Source organism: Euprymna scolopes, chromosome 43 (genome assembly GCF_053919585.1).
Source record: "Euprymna scolopes isolate OS-2025 chromosome 43, ASM5391958v1, whole genome shotgun sequence".
NCBI lineage: Eukaryota > Metazoa > Mollusca > Cephalopoda > Sepiida > Sepiolidae > Euprymna > Euprymna scolopes.
The window spans coordinates 61,015,668-61,037,082 of record NC_136524.1 but is presented as its reverse complement, the minus strand read 5'-3'; the positions used below and the strand labels follow the sequence as shown (position 1 = coordinate 61,037,082).

The 21,415-nt window shown below is 36.7% G+C and overlaps 1 protein-coding gene across 1 annotated transcript in view; it reads right to left on the bottom strand.

The window, feature by feature from the left end:
- LOC145268359 (uncharacterized) overlaps positions 1-21,415 on the bottom strand; it is a 31,425-nt gene that overhangs the window by 8,365 nt on the left and 1,645 nt on the right. The window contains exon 2 of the mRNA XM_080123891.1: positions 16,109-16,168. Within this exon, the coding sequence (XP_079980017.1) occupies positions 16,109-16,151 (43 nt within the window). The 5' untranslated portion in view covers positions 16,152-16,168. The remainder of the gene's footprint in view (positions 1-16,108; positions 16,169-21,415) is intronic.

Sequence of the window (21,415 nt, the reverse complement as noted above, 5' to 3'; positions counted from 1 at the left end):
GACCGCATTGGCGAGTTCAAGAAAACACACAAGCTCACTGTCAACCCTAACACTCCATGCCACATAGACGCACCAAGAAGAACGCCAATAGCCATGCGGGAGAAGATCAAGGCTGAACTAGACAAGATGGAGTCACAGAATGTCATTCGTCGTATTGAGGAGCCAACTGACTGGGTAAGCTCCCTTACATATGCAACCAAACGCGACAACACAATAAGGGTCTGCTTAGACCCAAGGGCACTAAACAAAACCCTAATGTGGCCGTATCATCAAATCCCAACAGTTGAGGAACTCAATCACCGGTTCGCAGGTGCAAAATACTTCTCAAAACTGGATGCTAAGACAGGATACTGGTCTATAAAGCTTGATCAGGAAAGCCAGATCCTGACCACTTTTCAAACACCATTTGGAAGGTACTGCTTCCAACGACTTCCATTTGGTTTAAACGTGAGCCAAGACATCTACCAGCTCGAGATGGACAGAATACTTGAGAAGTGCACAGGAACATGCGGTATAGCGGATGATATTGTTGTATATGGCTCAACAGAACGTGAACATGACAACAACCTAAGGCACCTCATGGAAGTCGCCACACAAGAGGGCCTCACAATGAATTCCAAGAAATGCGAGATAAAACGCCAGGAAATCTCCTTCTTCGGAAATATATGCACCCATTCTGGAATGACCCAGCAAAGGTACGAGACCTACAGGAAATGCCAGAACCACGCAATAAAGCAGAACTGCAACAGTTTCTAGGTGTAATGACATACCTATCCCGCTTTATTAAGGATTTCAGCTCAAAAACCACTGTATTACGTGACTTACTTCACAAAGAGTCAGAATTCCAATGGGAGCCACACCACCAGACGGTTTTCAAAAACCTGAAGAGTGAAGTGTCTGAAACGTCCCTGCTTCACTACTTTGACCCCAAGCGCCCAATCTACTTACACTGTGACGCAAGTCTTCATGGAATAGGAGCAGCGCTTCTACAACCAGACTCAGCTGGCAATTTAATGCCTGTCTTATACGCAAGCAAGAGTCTGACACAAACAGAACAACGATACGCATGTATCGAGCGGGAACTACTGGCAATCGTGTTTGGCACACATAGATTCCACACATATTTATACGGTCATGGTTTCCAAATTGTCACTGACCACAAACCTCTTGTCATGATCATTGACAAACCTCTCACCTCAGCTCCAGCTCACCTACAACGAATGCTCATCCAACTATAGGGATATAATTTCAGATTATCCTACAACAAGGGATCCGAAAACATGGTGGCTGATGGGTTATCACGCCTGCCATCACCTGGTAATTCGGACCTTATCAATCTGGATGTTCGAGTTGACACCATTCGTTTCTCTGCTGACCGCATTGAAAAACTGAGAGACTGCACAACAGCTGACCCTCTGCTTAACCAGCTAAGAGATACCATTCTCATGGGATGGCCTGAGACAATCAAGCAACTGCCTACCGATATCAGAGAATTCTGGAGCCTAAGAGATCAGCTATCAATTGATGACGGCCTTATCCTTAAAGGACAACAAATTGTCATTCCTCAGACCCTCCAAGAAGATATCCTAAAGCAACTCCACACCGCTCACTTAGGACAGGAGAAAACCAAACTCCAAGCCAAAGACACTGTCTATTGGAAAAATATAAACAGAGGCATCGAACAATTCACAAGCTCATGTAGCATCTGTCAACAACATCAGCCATCACAAATGTCAGAGCCTCTTCTGCAGCACGACATTCCGACAAAGCCATGGGACGTAGTTGGAACAGACCTTTTCGAGCTCCATGGACATCAATGGCTGATCATAGCAGACTACTACTCCAAGTACCCTGTTATCAAACAGTTACCTGCCCACTCACCAAGCAGTGTTGTCATAAAAATAATGCAACAAACCTTCGCGGAGTTTGGCATACTGTCAAAAGTGGTTAGTGACAACGGGCCGCACTTCTCAAGCGCCCTTTACCATGAATTTGCCACAGAATGGGGTTTCAACCATCAGACCACCTCACCTCGACGACCACAGGGAAATGGTTTCATAGAGCGCCAGATAAGGACCATCAAGACCATCCTCAAAAAGGCCAAGCAATCTAGGACAACACCTGAAATTGCATTATTGCACTGGCACTGCACACCTATCTCAAACGCCATACCCAGCCCCGCACAGCTACTCATGGGTAGACGAATCCAATCCCCAATTGCAACAAAAATAGAAAACAACCACCAAGATCAGGATCAAATATATGATGCTTTTAAACAAAGGCAACACAAGCAAAAGAAATATTTTGACCAGCATGCGCTCAAGGAAGACCTACCACCTTTATATCCTGGCCAGAGGGTAAGAGCACAAAACCCTACACACGGAAACTGGGACTTAGCAACCGTAGCTTCTCAAGCAGATGGTCCCCGATCATATCTCCTACAAACTGCAAACGGATATATGATACGGAGAAACCGGCAGCATATTAGGAGTGCTCCAATAAGGCCAACACCACCACAAACGCCAAAGCATGTAACATTTGCAGAACCACCTGCATGTACAACTCAGTCTCCACAAAGAGACTCCCAACAATACACTCACAGTGGCAGGATGGTACGACCACCATCAAAAATGAACTTGTGAACATTTTCTAGAGAAGTATAGCAAGCAATTCATGGGGCAGAATAATCCCCTGCTTCGCTGTAGCTATTCAGGCAGTCTACCCTGAATTAGCCCTTACCTTTTATCATATATTGAATATGCTCAATATCATAATCTTCATATTGGTAAAGGGGGGATGTAACGATGTTATCGTTTCATTTCGTTACAATCCTAGTTTTGTAACAACGTTATCATTTCGTTTCATGACAATCCTTGTTTTGTAACAACCACGCATGCGCACTGGAAATAAAGTCCTCCATGTTTTATATTTAAAACTAACAACACGCGTCTTTTCGTTTCTCTCTATTAACCAACCACACAGCACGAGCTAACACAGCTTGACAATATCAAGCATGAAAAATCAACACCAAAACGGGACTGCTGAAAGAGTGTGGCGGACATTTTTTGAAATGGCAAGATGCCTACTCATTGAATCAAAACTCCCCAAACACCTCTGGACGTACGCACATATGGTGGCAGCCTATATACATAGCAGGTGTTTTAACAAAACACTATCTAAAACTCCATATGAATCTTTCTGTGGTAAAAAACTAAATTTAAGCAGAATGCATATATTTGGTTCAACTTACATATATAGATAAAAGAGTAAATTAAATATTAAAGCCGACAGAGGTATATTTCTTGGATACGATAAAAACAGTCCAGCCAATTTAGTATTTTTTCCAGAGAAAAATAAAATAAAAAGAATCCGATGTGTAAAATTCACAGACATGTTTAATTCTACAGACGAAATCCCGTCATATGAAGAAAAATGAAATTATATTTCCTCAAATAATTAAAACAAACGAAGACAATAAAAATGATGGAGAAAAGACAATAAAAATGATGATGATAAAGGCGAAAGATATCCCAAAAGAAATAGAATGCGACCCGATTTTTTTGTGGTCGACAATATAAAAGATTATCAAATCAACTATTACTATTCAATGGAAAATGCATCAAAAAGCTTTAACAAAGCAATTAATTCAGAACATTGTGATGAATGGAAAATTGCCATGAATACAACAACTTGTAATATAACAACTTTAATGCATCAACATCTAATATAACAACTTGTAATACAACAATTTGTGATACAACAATTTGTAATACAACTTGTAATATAACAACTTGTAATATAACAACTTTTAATACAACTTGTAATATAACAACTTCTAATATAACAATTTGTAATACAACAACTTGTAATACAACAATTTGTGATACAACAATTTGTAATACAACTTGTAATATAACAACTTTTAATCCAACTCATAATATAACAACTTGTAATACAACAATTTGTGATACAACAATTTGTAATACAACTTGTAATATAACAACTTGTAATATAACAACTTGTAATATAACAACTTTTAATACAACTTGTAATATAACAACTTTTAATACAACAATTTGTAATATAACAACCTGTAATACAACTTGTAATACAATAACTTGTAATACAACAACTTGTAATACAACAACTTTTAATACAACAACTTGTAATACAACAACTTGTAATACAACAACTTGTAATAAACAACTTTTAATACAACACTTTGTAATACAACAACTTGTAATATAATGACTTGTAATATAAAAACCTGTAATACAAAAATATGTAGTACAATAACTTGTAATACGACAACTTTTAATATAACAACATTTAATACTAAAACTTGTAATACGACAACTTGTAATACAACAACTTGTAATACAACAACTTGTAATACTACTACTTGTAATATGACAACTTGTCATACAACACTTTGTAATATAAAAACCTGTAATACAACATGTAATACAGCAACTTGTAATACAACAATTTGTAATACAACAACTTGATGGCTTGATCCATTAACTCTTTATGACCCGGTTGACCTAATTCATTCAGTCGTAAATAAATGAGTATAATAGCATAAATAAAGTGGGAATTGATTCAAGCACACCTTGTACGGATTATTTCAGTATCTGGGTAGATGCCAGATATCTCCAGATTGCAACTGTCCATTGCTTACATTCAATATGCCGCCATCTGTCTCAGAGAGTGGAAAAATTTCGTTTGTTGTCATAAGCACTTTTTCGGGCACTATGCATAATAAAGGTAAGTTTATGAAATGCTAAAATTATCAATGGTAGTTTAACTATTGAATTTCATAATTTTCCAGTTTAAAGACAATCGTATCTGCATCATAATTCAGGTCATAAAGGGTTAAATAGAATGTATGTATCTTCTAGCTCTGTTCGAATTAAAGATGGCGTTATGTTTTTTGGAAACTACAAGCTAACAATATTATTGTTTGTTCGTTTGTTTGTTTTACTGATATTTCTAGAAGCGATTTTTGGACTTCTGAAAAGCTAATAATGTTAATGTTATTGTTTGTTTGTTTGTTTGTTTGTTTGTTTGTTTGTTTGTGTTACGGATGTTTATAGACAAAATTGTTTGACCACTGAAGCTAATAATATTAATGTTATTGGTTTTTGCTTGTTTGTTTGTTTGTTTGTTTACTGATATTTCCAAACAAATTTTTTTGACCACTGATAAGCTAACAATATTAATGTTATTGTTTGTTTGTTTGTTTGTTTTACTAATGTTTCTAGACACAATTTTTGAACTTCTGAAAAGCTAACAATATTAATGTTATCGTTTGTTTGTTTGTTTGTTTGTTTGTTTGTTTGTTTACTGATATTTCCAAACAAAATTTTTTGACCACTGATAAGCTAACAATATTAATGTTATTGTTTTTTTGTTTGTTTGTTTGTTTGTTTGTTTTACTAATGTTTCTAGACACAATTTTTTTGACCACTGATAAGCTAACAATATTAATGTTATTGTTTTTGTTTGTTTGTTTGTTTGTTTGTTTGTTTGCTGGTTTTACTGATGTTTCTAGACACAATTTTTTGACCACTGATAAGCTAACAATATTAATGTTATTGTTTGTTTGTTTGTTTGTTTGTTTGTTTGTTTACTAATATTTCTAGACACAATTTTTTGACCACTGATAAGCTAACAATATTAATGTTATTGTTTTTGTTTGTTTGTTTGTTTGTTTGTTTGTTTGTTTGTTTTACTAATGTTTCTAGACACAATTTTTGAACTTCTGAAAAGCTAAAAGTATTAATGTTATTGTTTGTTTGTTTGTTTTACTGGTGTTTCTAGAAACGATTTTTGGATTTCTGAAATGTCATACTTATTTTAAAATCTAAAACATATAACGCTATATTATAGTTGTTTGTGTGTTGATGAAAAAGTTTGTCAAGTATTTGGATGTTTTTTGGGTTTTTTTTACCTAGATGCTTGCCTTAAAAAAGGATTAAGCGGAAATGTCTCCTAGCATACTCCTTGATAGCTTTCTATTCATTTTCAAGTGTAACCAGTTTTGTATATCAATATGATATTATTGTAAGACACCCCTGCCATTTCTCTGATTCTGCTGCATATGCAATCGTTGATGACTCACCAAGTCGTCATATTACATTGTTATCAAATTAAGCAACATTGAGCCTGGTCATTACTAAAATGAGTGACCGATTTGGGAATACCAGGCGCTGTATGTAGGAGGACGTCGACACCTCCCTGCAAGAGTTGCAAAAACCTAACATCGTCATCTCCCCTAACAGGGATATATACATGCGACTGAGAACTGCTTATGAATTTCATACTCTCATGGAACTTCCTCCTTTGGAAGAAGCCAGTTAAACCGACATAGAGTTAGTGCCGATTCCATTGTGTGTGTGTGTGTGTGTGTGTGTGTGTGTGTGTGTGTTATCAAATTGCAACCTTAGCATGATAGCTCTAGTTACTAATTTAGTCCTTATAGTTTTTTTTAACTTGTTTTAGATTGGAAATGAAAAGTCAACAGATGGTGATAGTATTTTTCTTTTTTATTGTAAAGAAATTGAAAAATAAATAAAATGATTGACTGTAATTGGGTAATTGAAGCTGCTGAGAAAATTTGTACATCAACATCTGTTTATGCACCGCAATGTGGTTCGAGTGAAAAGCAATTTCTTATGCAAATCAATAAGAAGCTAAATAAAAAAATATATATCAGTTAACAAAAAGTTAGCCAACAATAGGTGGCTAGATTTCAACTCTCATGGAATGAGAGAACTAAAGGACAAAAATAAGTAAAGCGTGGGTTATGAGGCTACTGAAAGTAAACTAAAGATCCATTTCTTACTCTTCTTTAAATGTGGAAGATGAATTTTATTACAGACTTATTACAGTAACTAGTAACAATAGTGTCTATGTACAATATAAGACTTTAAAGTAACTAGTAACAATAGTGTCTATGTACAATATAAGACTTTAAAGTAACTAGTAACAATAGTGTCTATGTACAATATAAGACTTAAAGTAACTAGTAACAATAGTGTCTATGTACAATATAAGACTTAAAGTAACTAGTAAGGTTGGCGAAAAGGGGGTACTTTCCATGTACAAAATATAAAACTTTTTGCATTTGAAATTGTAGGGAAATGCGTGACTTACTTTTTTTTTCTTTTTTTTTAATTCAATTTTCACCCCAAACAAGGCACAGTGCCACTTTGAAGCAGGGGGCTACTATCAGGGACTTAATTAGCGGGGTCATTATGAAGGGAGAAGAGTAGAAAGATGTTTGTTAACATTACACTTGAACTTCTGCATATCATTGCAGTTGGGAATGGAGTTCCAAAGACCCGCAGTTCTGGGGAAGAAACTATTGGAGTAAAAGGCTTTCTTGCATCTAGGGATCTCTACTGTAAAGGGATGAGACTTAGTAGCTTGTCGGGTTTGTCGGGGGTAGTTGCGTCGGGGAGGTACACGTGTTTGCAGTTCGTCAGAGCATTCACCATTAAAGTATTTGTAGAACAGGCAGAGGGATGTAACATCTCGTCAATGGGACAGAGGCTGAAGCCTAGATGACAGTTCAGGACCTATCAGGTTGGCGACTCTCTTTTGAACCCTGTCCAGGAGCGAGAGACAAGCAGCAGATGCACCAGCCCAGATGTGACAACAGTACTCCATACATGGGCGAATGGTTGCCTTATAGAGGTATAGGATACTGTCAGGCGTAAGTAGTTTTCTAGCACGGTAGAGGAAGCCAACCTTCCTTGCAGCAGCCTTGGCAATGCTCTCAATGTATCTATTCCAGTTCATATTCCCTGTAAACGTTAGGCCGAGGAGTTTAAAAGAAGTACTTTCAGGCAATGTGTTCTTGGCCATTGCTATTGGTGGTAGAGAAGGTTTCTTGTAGTTATTGAAGGAAACAAGCTTAGTCTTAGCAGCATTGAATGTGACCAACCATTTTTGTCCCCATTCCACTACGGATTGGAGGTCATCCTCTAGTGTTTCTGCCATTTCCTTGGATATGTGTTCATTTGTTTTCCCCTCATATCTGTTATAGAGAGTGGTGTCATCGGCAAATATACCCATCTCCAAAACAATTTTATCAGGGAGGTCGTTTATGAATATCAGGAATAATAGAGGTCCAAGGATAGACCCCTGAGGTACTCCCACATTTATGTCATATTGTTTGGATGTACGACCGTCGAGGACAACTTTGATTTTTCTATTACTTAAGAAGGATTTAATTACATTATGAATTCTTCCAGTGATTCCATATGATCTAATTTTCCTTAGAAGACCATCGTGCCATACCCTGTAAAAAGCCTTAGATATATCAAGGGCCACCGCTCAAAATGAAACAGAAAGAAAGGAAAAACTAACATGGCGAGACAGTTTATTTTATGGTGAATAATCATGTGACTGTGAATGTTTATGCAAATGAAACTGGTCTATAAAAGCGGACGTGAAGCGAGCACGAGGCGAGTTGAGAGAAGGCATGTTACTTATGCAGATGTGTGGAAGTTAGATGGAAAGATTGTTGCGTTTGGAAGGCGGAAGTTTTGACAACAGTGTCGACTTTAACTGAGAAATTGGTGATTTGAAGTGCAAAATAAATAACACTTGAGTTATTTAATTATAGAAATAAAACAAGAACTGATGGTGTTGGTATTTTTATTGCAGAGAAAGAAGATGATGCCGTATGGAAGTGAAACCTAGCCAGAGTGAGAGTTGAGGGCATGTGCTGTGAGAAAGAGAAGTGATGTAAAGAATCATATGATATTCATCACATTATTATGTCATGAATAATTGGTTTCTGTTAAACCATCTCAATAGAGTTATTTTCAACGATGTGAAAGGCAAAGTAGTTACGTTTAAACATAGTGTTTTGCAGGGATCCATTGTCTCACTTCTATTGTTTTTGTTTTATATCGATAAGATCCCTAACCCTAATTCTAACCCTTATCTACTCAATGAGATCAACTTTAACCTTTTTTTGCTGATGATATAACAGTATAGGTACACAGCAACAACCTTAATAAGGTAGAAAGGTGATTCCAAATTGATGAGTGAAGGCAGAAATAAAAGATGGAACTTTTAGCGTAGAATTCGCAATGTTTTGTTTCACAATGAGGCAAAATGGCGCCCATCCTTACAGCTCAACATCCTGACTATTAAATTTACCAAAGTTCTTTAGAGTTACTTTCGGTTGCAAGCTCACTTTTGTCCATATTCAGTAGTAGTCAGAAGAAAATCAGGAGAATGACTGGAGCTATGAAGTACCTCACCTCAACAGAATTCGATTATCATAGGCAATATATATTGCTACCGTGGGAACTGTTGCAGAATACTTAGAAACTTCATACGTCCCTATCATAGTGAAGAGTGTCTGCTCTTTTTGGCACTCGGTTTCTACTCTGCAGACAGGACGACAGTGATAAGAAGATATGTCCCTTCTAATTAATGGTTATTTTCCTCTCAGATAATGTGAAAGTCCTCCCCTCTTTCTCCATGTTAAGTGTGGCTTTCTTGTCCGTTTAACCATGTCAATTATCCAGCCAAATGGACAGCATAAACACAATGCCTAAAAGAGCAGATAATTTAGACTAAAACAATCAGCTCTTTGCAGGAAGAGCAATTACAGGCAACACAAAAAAAAACACCCCCAGCAGAAGCTATATAGGCCAGAACTTGCCTTGGACCAATGACAGCAAGGATCTCCACACTAATTGCAATGGAGAAACTCCTTTGTTAGCCAGTTATGAATCCATGTGACCAAATCACCAAGATGTCAATTAAACAATGAACCATGAAATTGAGCTAGAGAGAGAAGGCACAAAGAATCTGAACTTCCATCTTTAAAACTATGCAGCCACAAATTTCACCTGCACTACCACCATGGCTTCAAGTTGGGCATTATATTTTCGAGTTAGCCACTGATAAGAAGTATGGAACAGGGTGGGGCATTTTTGATTTCACAATCTGTACTGTTGGATCAGCATCTGAGAGTAACACAATAGGCCATAGGGATATTGTCATCATCACTACTGGCCATTTAAGTGATCCTACAAGACATTGATGCTCTACAAATCCATACGGTTTAATGTTTCTTTTATTTTATATAATAAACGGTGAAATTAGTGATGGGACGATTCCAATACTTTTCCCAATTGTGATACAAATATTGATTCTGCTTTAAATTCCCAGTTCCAATACAATTACCGATTCCGATTTCAATTCTTTTAAAATTTCTAAATATAGAGTTATTTATGGGGAAGAGGTGGGGTCAGATTACTCCAACAACCAACGTAATCTAAAAAAATACACTTATGGGTGTGACCTACAGGTTTTAGTTTTACCGATAGCTTAAAATCAGTAAAAAAATTATCATTTTATCATTAATACGAGCTGTGGAAAATTAAATTTTAAACAAAAATAAAGAAAATAAAAAACACAATGAAAAGAACGTTTTTGATATCAGATATTGGCACAATTTTTTTCTGATTGTGATACCGATTCTGATACCCCAAAAAGTTCCAATTTTTTAATTCTCATTTTCAATTCTGATTAATCGTCCCAACCCTAGTTGAAATGTTGGTATCTGCTATTGATACTTAATCTACAAAAAAATGTATTATGGAAAATTTCCTCTTTTGACTAAGTAAAAGTAACAATAACAAAATTTATTACACAATGTACCTTTTACAAATATTTTTTAACGTAAAATAACCAAAAATTAAACTAACCTGAGCAGACCCTGAGACTAATCCTAGCCTAACCCTAAACTACATTTTAGTTTTAGTTTACAAAATCGGTTTATTTCCTTTTGTTTAATGTAAAAGTATTGGAACAAACGAATCCTTACCACCACAATAGATGTTACACAGAAAAGGGCTGTCCCCTTTCCATGTAAATAAGAAGAATATTAAATAAGTGAAAATGAGATTAGGATAAGCCTAGAATCGAACCCTGTAGGCAGAGTTAAGAAATGGAATGTTAGAAATTTAGTCTATTGTTAAATTCTATTAGAATAGTTAAATATTGTTTATATCAGAAAAAAAAGAGTTGATTGTCCATTCTTTTAGAAATCGGAATATTAAAAATCTCAGCTAAAAGAATTAACAATGCAAATTAAATTATATTATTTAAAATAGGTGAGATTAGAATTGGGGATTCTTTTGTTGTCAAAAGTGTGTTTTGGACAAACATGTGTAAAGCCACGTGAAATTGGTTACGTTTGAAAAACACACTTTTGACGTCATAGACAAAGGACATTTCTCCATATTATGGGTTCGGATTTTAGTCAGTGAGCAAAAGGAAGTCAGTCAGCAAGAGAGCCAGAGAGTTGGTCAATTAATCCCTCAGAAGCGAAGGGAGAACATTTAGATTATGTAGATCCAAATTTGAATTCATGACGTCATCGACCCGGCCGATCAGATAAATAAAGAAGTCATCATTACGGTGTAACTGTTGTCTTGTGTCATCCTTCATCACAAACGAAAGGATAATTGTGTTTATCATCTTATAATGAACATTGTGTAACCATTCGAAGATTATGTATCTCCTCTCCTCTGTGTTAAGAATTGTGCCTCATATCACCCTCTCCTCTAATATGTATGGCTAAGAAGATATGACTGATAACAATAATGAGAAACGGCTAAAATATTAAGAGAACCCCTTGAATGCAGAGACTAATATACATGATATACAAGCCCAACAAATATTCTAAACAGTCTGTATGAAAGTCTTCCATCACTAAAATATAAAATATAAAATACTGCATCACTCCATCACACTAGCAGCAACAAATTCAAACTATCCAGTTACTTTTAATCTAAAATATGTTTCTTGACATTCTTGACGACTGACTACGTCGAAAGTGTTGCTGCTACTGCCGCTGTGGATCACAAAAGATGAGACTCATGAAAACACTTGGATATACCTACAGAAAGGATACCTAAACAGAGATAGCACCAACAAAACCTCCACTGGATGAGTGCAAAGAGAATTGGGGCCTTGGGAGGCTTATAATATAAGGCTTAAAATATTCTGTCCGTTATTTGATAAATTTTGTTACTGTCACTTTTACTTAGCCAAATATGCAAATCTTCCATAATATATATTTTGTTTGTAAAATTATGGGTAATATCAGAATCGAGCAACATTCCCAACAAGATCTTCGTTTATATTTAAAACAAAAGAGATAAACAAACAAGTTTGGTTCATAACCTGATTTTTTCATCATGTTTTTTTGTTTTTGTCAAATCTCCTAACTGCAATCTCAGCAATTACTGCCTTCCATAGTTGTTTTCGTCTCACCACGTTTTGGCCAACTAAGCCTCTGACGAAGACCAGAGAAATAGTTGGCCAAAGCATCATGAAGCAACAACTAAGAAAGATGAGGATAATAGTCCGCAATAAATAAATTGTATATATAAGTTTTTAATTTTTTTATTGCGAACTATTATCCTCATCTTTCTTAGCTGTTGTTTCACAATGTTTCGGCATGTATTTTTTTAGATTACATTGGTTGTTGGAGTAATCTGACCCCACCTCTTCCCCATCCTCATCCTTCTTAGCTATTGTTTCACAATGTTTCGGCCAACTATTCCTCTGGCTTTCGTCAGGTGGTAACCGCGACGGGATAGGAACTCTGAATCTCCTAACTGCATTCTCAGCAATTACTACCTTCCATAGTTGTTGTCGTCTCACCACGTTACCACCTGATGAAGGCCAGAGGAATAATTGGCCGAAACGTCATGAAACAACAATAATTAAAAAAGATGAGGATAATAGTCTGCAATAAATAAATTAATAAGTAATACTCATCTCAATAATGAATTCCAATCAAAATAATATATATATATATATATATATATATATATATATATATATATATATATATATATATATATACTCGGGGTTTTTTTTATATTCAAAAGTAATGGACTAATGAATTCAACGAGGTTGTTAGATAGTGCTCAATAAAAAGAGCTGATAATACTTGTTTATAGTTATATAAACATGTTTACATCCCGCTGCTATAAACAGCCACTTGTTTCAATCAAACAACAGATATCATCAGGCAGCGACTTGACTATTCAAAAGTTCAATGAATAAACTATTTATTCATAAACTATTTATTCATTGAACTTTTGAATAGTCAAGTCGCTGCCTGATGATATCTGTTGTTTGATTGAAACAAGTGGCTATTTGTAGCAGCGGGATGTGAGCATGTTTATATAACAATGAACAAGTAATATATATATATATATATATTTTGTTTGTGTTTTCAGGGATTGTTCCGATCTATGTGATTAATTTGAAATGAAATGTAGTTTGATTGCTTCAAGCAATATTTTTTTTTCCATCCAGATGTGAGCATAAGGGCTGTTTGAGGTTACCGACTTTAGTGGATGCATCGGAATATTCACCCAGCATAGCATAAGACGCTGATGGTTATAATAGCAACCAAGGCCATTATGTGAGGAATCATTCTAGGGGAAAAAGAAAAGAGGAGATATGTAACGAGTTTAAAACATGAAATGCGGACCCAAACTGGAATTATAGGATGACAAGATACCATATTAAATAATTCTGAGTAGTATGTTTGTGGGATGACCATGGTTTTGTATTCTGTAGCACTCCGGCAGGAATATTGGAGAAAATCACACACACTACCATGCAATGATAAGGGTTTAGGTAGACAGCTTCCTGCATCAGCACAAATGAATGCTTAAAACTAAGGGGTCATAGTTAGGAAATGTGTAATGTTTTCCGAGGATCAGTGCTGGGATTCCAGAGCTTGAAAGTCTGGGTGAATCATTGCAATAGAACAGGTATCTTGTGTAATGATCGGGGGGTGGGGTGGGGGGGTTAACCACTGGAAATATAGTAAGCAAGAATTTTCTGTTTTGATTCCCAAATGTAATGCACATGAATGAATCGTTAATGATGGATGATGGCTAGAAAATACAAAGGGCTCAATTGTTAATAACACCCATGGAAGAGTAGAGAAGGTGATGAGAAATCATCAGATGAGAAGTCGTTGAGTTGTGCAGAGAGGCAAAAGGGACCCCTGATAAAAGGGTGGCTGGAGGAACAACTTAGAGAGATATAATCACCAAAAACAAACAATGTATACTCTAAGAGCAAAAGTTGCAACCATGAAAATAAATGTTGTGTATAAAATATAATTTGGTTTTCATGAGTTTTCAAAAAAGAAATGGTTTGCATATTCAGAGCACATTGAAAAGTTGCGACTCAGAAGAAGATATATGCCTTTTTCTGATGTTGCGATTATGAAGGTCTCTCTTTATCTGGTGCCAAGCAGACAAAGGTGTTAATTCATCCCGTTAAATGTTTTATTGTCCTGTTGTGAACTGTTCGATTTCATATGTGTAAACACACACATGCACACTGCTTGATGAACATTGCCACGCATACACGCACCCACATCCCCTAAACGATATGAGCCATGATAAACAGATATTCCCATGATACTGGGTTTCCTAGTCAGCCAATCAGATTCTTTGTTATTCACACACCTATGCATTGTAGCCAATGGGCACAGGTTTATCAGGTAAAGGTTCATGTGACCTCTAATTCACCTGTTTCTTTGTTCATTTTTGGTGGGGATCGGGTTTCTCTTTTCTTTATATTGGAAAGTGACTAATCTGAATATTTTTTCTCTTACATTCTATTTTATTGTATTTGTTTATTTATTTGTTTATTTATTATGATTGTCATTTTTGTTCTTGTTATTGCCATATATTAATGTGTGTGTGTGTGTGTGTGTGTGTGTGTGTGTGTGTGTGTGTGTGTGTGTGTGTGTTGTAATCGAATTCGTTCTTACAAATGGAAAATTAAATTATACGGTATCACTGGACGAATACTTAACATAATAAAATCCTTCTTAAATAAGAGAAGAATCCAGGTTGTCCTCGACGGTCGTACATCTAAACAATATGATATAAATACGGGTGTACCTCAAGGGTCTATCCTTGGACCTTTATTATTCTTGATATTCATAAATGACCTCCCTGATAAAATTGTTCTGAGATGGGTATATTTGCTGATGACACCATGCTCTGTAACAGGCACAAAGGGAAAACAAATGAACACATATCTAAGGAAATGACAGAAACACTAGATGAAGACCTTCAATCTGTAGTGGAATGAGGACAAAAATGGATGGTCACATTCAATGCTGCCAAGACTAAACTTGTTTCCTTCAATAACTACAAGAAACCTTCTCTACTACCAATAACTATGGCTAAAGATACATTACCTGAAAGTACTTCGTTTAAACTCGGCTTAACGTTCACAGGAAACATGAGTGGGAACAGATACATTGAGAGCATTGCCAGGGATGCTGCAAGGAAGCTGGGCTCTCTCTACCGTGCTAGAAAGTTAATTAGGCCTGAAAGTATCCTGTACTTCTACAAGGCCACCATTCGCCCATGTATGGAGTATTGTTGTCACATTTGGGCTGGTGCATCTGCTACTTGTCTCTCACTCCTGGACAGGGTTTAGAAATGGTTGACAACCTGATAGGTCCTAAACTGTCATCTAACCTTCGGCCTCTGGTCCATCGACGAAATGTTGCATCTCTCTGCCTGTTCTATAAGTATTTTAATGATGGATGCTCTGACAAACTACAAGCCCTTGTACCCCCTCGACGTAAATACCCCCAACAAACCCGACAAGCAGCAAAATCTCACCCCTACACAGTAGAGATCACTAGATGTAAGAAAGCCTTCTACTCTAATAGTTTCTTCCTAGAACTGCTAGACTTTGGAACTCCCTTCCGGGTTCCTGCTTTCCCAACTGTACTAACATGCAGAAGTTCAAGTGTAATGTGAACAAACATCTTTCTGCTCAACTCCCTACATAGTATCCCTGCAAATTATGTCCCCGATAGTAGTTCCCTACATGAAAGTGGCACTGTGCCTTGTTTGGGGTGAAAATTGAATAAAAAATAAAATAAAATGAAATAAAATTATGAGAGAAGCAGTTCCTAAATGCATTGCATTCTAGCACTGATTTATAATTTAAAAGTTTTTTCTTGAAAAAAAAATCTTTTCCATTAAATGGATGAAACTATTTTCCTTACCTGTTATGGTCAGGTAAACAACAAACACCATCAAAACCGCCATCTTTTGTCGTTTTTGTTCTGTAAAATAAAGAACAAAATTCTTGTAAAATGGAAGAATAGGTTGTGTATTTGATTTTCTTTTTGTTTACAACTTTTTTCACTGTTGTGCTTTTATAGTGTCTGGAAAAAAAATTGTTTTACAACTCTATACCTCAAGGAACAGTGTGTGTGCGTGTGTGTGTGTGTGTGTGTGTGTGTTTGTACGTGCCTGCGTGCGTTTGTGTGCGTGCCTGTGTGCGTGCATGTGTGTGTTATGTGTGTGTGTGTGTACGTGTGCGTTTTTGTGTGTGTGTGTGTGTATGTGTGTGTGTGGCTTCACCCTGGATGAATCCAGAAACAGGCGTGATCAATCAGCATACGTAACTGATTCAGATTACACAGACAATATTGCTTTATGTGTGTGTGCGTGTATGTGTATGTGTGTGTGTGTGTGCCTGCGTGTGTGTGTGTGTACCTGCCCGCGTGCATGTGTGTGTGTGTGTGTGTGCGTACCTGCCTGCGTGCGTGTGTGTGTGTGAGTGTGCGTGCGTGTATGCATGTGTGTGCGTGTGTGTGTGCTTGCATGTGTGTGTGCTTGCGTGTGTGTGTGTATGTGTGTGTACATGTGCGTTTTTGTGTGTGTACGTGTGTGTGTGTGTGTGTGTGTGTGTGTGTGTGTGTGTGTGTGTGTGTGTGTGTGTGTGTGTGTGTGTGTGTGTGTGTGGCTTCACCCTGGATGAATCCAGAAACAGGCGTGATCAATCAGCATACGTAACTGATTCAGATTACGCAGACAATATTGCTTTGTTCACGAACAACACTGCTGATACGCAAACACTGTTACACAAGTTACACAAACTAGAAAAGTCTGCAAATGACATTGGTCTCCACATAAATGCGGATAAGACAATGTTTATGACTTTCAGCATGAAAGGAGAGATCAGGGCTCTGGTTGGATCAACACTGAAAGAAGTTGCTGTTTAAGTATCTGGGCAACAACATAGTTTCCACACAGAGAGATATCGAAATTTGTATCTCAAAAGTATTTCTTCAGGGCAGTGGTAGAGTCTGTCCTTGTTTATGGTGCTCACCAAAAGATTGGAAAAAAAAACTAGACAGCACATACACCCATATGTTACGAACAGTATATCTTGGCAAAATCATCCCATGAAACAGCAACTTTATGACAACCTACCTGCCATATCTAATACCATCAGGGAAAGACGCCTACGATTTGCTGGTCATTGTCTGAGGAGCAAGCATGAATTGGTGAGTGATGTATTGCTATGGACTCCATGACATGGATGCGCAAGCAAAGGACGACCTAGATCCACATGCATCCAGCAAATAGCACACGACGCCAACTGTGAACCTGAATATCTCAGGCAGCTGATGGAAGACAGGAAACTCTGGAGAGGAAGAGTCACATTGGTCCGGACAAGGAGGCCGTCATGATGATGATGATGAATATGTGTCCGGTGTGTGTGGTGTGTCCGGTGTGTGTGGTGTGTGTGTGTTTGCGTGTGTGTGTATGTGTGCTTGCGCGCGTGTGTGTGTGTGCGCGCGTGTGTGTGTGTGTGGTGTTTGTGGTGTGCGTGTGGTGTTTGTGTGGTGTGGTGTGTGTGTGTGTGTGTGTGTGTGTGTTTGTGTGTGTATGTGTGTATGGTGTGTATGTGTGTGTGTATGCATGGCGTGTTTGTGTGATACTCACTTCATTAATTTCATGACATTTTATTTTACACATGTTTCTGTAGAAGTCAGAATCAAATAAGGTAACTTTTCTTTCATCAGAAAAACAAAGAGACGACAAATCAAAAAAAAAATTTTCAGATGTAAAAAAGCAAGATGGGTAATCAGCAGCACGGCTATGAATGGTGAGTAGAAATTTAAAAAAAAAAAAAAATTATCCCTTGAATTTGTGACTACTTTCAAATGGTCTGATAATTATGAAATCAATAAAATGTCGGTGACCATGAGCAAAGAGTTGGAAATTAGTTTGGGAAAGCACTACGTCGTCACAAGCAGCCAAATCACACCCATTCACTTTAGATGTCTTCCGATGCCTCAGACCCTTCAATTCTAAAAGCTTCATCACTTGGACTGTTAGACTTTGGAATTCCCTCCCTGTTTCATGCTTTCCCGACTGTACTAACTTGCTGGAAGTGCAATGTGAACAGACATCTTGCTGCTCAACTCCCTACTTAAAGTGTCCCGATATTCATAATTCACAATACCCCTCTTATGTCTCAATGACAATTTGCCTTGTGTGGAATAAATATGAGTAAAAAAAAAGTTTCATATACACAGGAACACCAGGCTTAGACAGGTTTAGTTCAGCAGGCTATATTTAGCTATATTTTATACAACCATACTAGTTTATAGGACCATATTTAAAAAATTCACAATTTTATAGGACTATATTAAAAATAAAAAAAATTCAGAATTTTATATGAACAAACGATCTTATAAGGGTATATTTAAAAATTCACAATTTTATAGGACTATATTAAAAAAAAAAAAATTCAGAATTTTATATGAACAAACGATCTTATAAGGGTATATTTAAAAAATTCACAATTTTATAGGACTATATTAAAAATAAAAAAAATTCAGAATTTTATATGAACAAACGATCTTATAAGGGTATATTTAAAAATTCACAATTTTATAGGACTATATTAAAAAAAAAAAAAATTCAGAATTTTATATGAACAAACGATCTTATAAGGGTATATTTAAAAAATTCACAATTTTATAGGACTATATTAAAAAAAAAAAAAATTCAGAATTTTATATGAACAAACGATCTTATAAGGGTATATTTAAAAAATTCACAATTTTATAGGACTATATTAAAAAAAAAAAAAATTCAGAATTTTATATGAACAAACGATCTTATAAGGGTATATTTAAAAATTCACAATTTTATAGGACTATATTAAAAAAAAAAAAAATTCTGAATTTTATATGATCAAACGATTTTATAGGGGTATATTAAAAATGCACAGTTTCATATGACTAAACAATTTTAGAGGGATATATTAAAAATTTGCAATTTTATATGACCAAACAATCTTCTTGAGGTATATTAAAAAATTCACAATTTTATAGAGTTGCTGCATATAGTGACCAAAAACAATTAATATTAAAAAATAAACACTATAAAAGCCTTTTAATGAAAATATGCCATTATTTTTACTGTGGAATATTCACATGAAATGCATTTATATGAAACAAAACTCAGATTATGCATAAAAATTTACTAACATTTCGCAGGTCACATGAATTCCTTTGCCCACCCCTGATAATGCTTTTGATGTATATATTAGTCTTTTACTTAAAACTAGCTTGGGTGCCTGGCGTTGCCCGGCGTTGCCCGGCGTTGCCCGGCGTTGCCCGGCGTTGCCCGGTTGTTTGGAGGTGGGTGTTGAGCAAAAAAAAAAAAAGTGATAGTAGGCAAGCAGGCTGGAACCCGTACCGTGAAGGAGGAAAAGAAAGTGAAAAAAAAAGTGATGTCTTTGCCGTTGCGCCCATCGCCAAACCTGTAGTGACGAAGGTTTAAATTAAGGCTAGTCAATCGAAAAGAGGTAATGATTTTCGAAAATATCGGCAAAAAAGAGCGATCCCTCCCTGTAGAAAAATGCCCATTTGAGGGTGAAGGAATTAATGTTTTTAGCTAATTTTTCGATATTTGTCGTCCGAAGGGTCGAGCTTCAAAACGATAACCATAAAAATTTCCTGTTCAAAACAATAACCATAGATATGGTCCTGTTGCGATGGAAGTCATTTTTGGGCTCATGAGCCCAAAAATGACTTCCATCGCAACAGGACCATTTTTATTTTACACAGATGATGTTACAGAGTCTTAGCTTTGTACGACAGCTAAGTCTTTCTCTTGGTTCAAAATGTTGAGATCCAGCAACAAGCAAGAGCAAGATAGCCAGCAACAAGTTAAACTGCAGAACAGCTTAATGCGGGTACTGGTCTTCCACTTTATGGTTTTTTAAATCAGAGATTTGCTTCTCCTAGAAAGCTTGCCTTCACCATGGCTTACGGGAGCCCTCTCCACCCCAACACACACATACATACGCACAAACAGACACGGTGCTAGTTGGCCGTTGACCCCGAAAAAGGGTCCATTCGCCCTTTGGAAGGTCTTTTTTTTTTAATCCTTCAGGGAGATTAGCCACCCTCCTCACCAAACAAGTTTGGTGGGGGAACCAGTTTAGTCGCCAGTGAACTGACCATGGGGCAGGTAGTACTAGGTTACATGGTACCAGTAGCATATGACATGACCTGACATGAACATAGATACATAGATACATACATACATACATACATACATACATACATACATTTATACAGTCAGGTGAGATTTATAGATATGCTGGTCTTACTATTAAAAGCAACATTTTTCTGACAACTTTTTAGATAAGGGGTAAAAATTAAAATACTGAGGAATCATCCAGAGTTTCGTTTTCAGCTTTCACCTCCTCTGCATATTCTAGTCCAGGATGTCTAAAGGTAGGTTATTTGTGCATTTTATTTACCTCCCCTCTAGGAATAGTGAGACACAACGTCAGGTGTGGTTTTGAAAAGTCAGTGCACTCGGATTAGCATGCTCTGGCCTACAAATAAATACTTGAGCAGCCCCATCGGCATAGGGGCACCTCAGGCGATTAGCAATAGACTAACCCCTTCTCAAAAGAGAAGGTAAATGCAGGAGTGTGAACCTACTTAGACCAAATAGAACCATTGTACCAAACTTCAGCCCAACAGAACAAGGCTAGGAGATACTACAGCTGATCGTTGAAAACGAATTTTTGGCTGGTAACTCTATGTAAAGAATTTTCTACATAACAGGTATCAATATTCATGTGACTGATTGTCAAGGACGTATCCTTCACTGGTAAATCTATGTCAGGACATAGAATGCACTCTACTAAGATTATGCACATATATCTACGGAATTTAAGACTTGCTCATTCAGTTCGTGAAGTGCTGTTTTATCGCTAACAACATTCCCCCTCCTGGAAAGTTTACTTCCTCCGGAACACAAATACTTCAGTCTAACAGAGCAGGGACAGAAAATGCCACAACAATCCACCCTTTGTCAGACTGATTGTCGAGGACATATCTCCAACTGTACTCTCTTGTATTGAAGCAGCACTCACCCTAGACGGGTTGAACTGACTTTCTTAAAAGGAGTAAGTTTTATGGGAGATGACAACGTTATGTTTTTGCAGTTCTTGCAGGGAGGTGTGACTGATCATCTGGGGCATATCC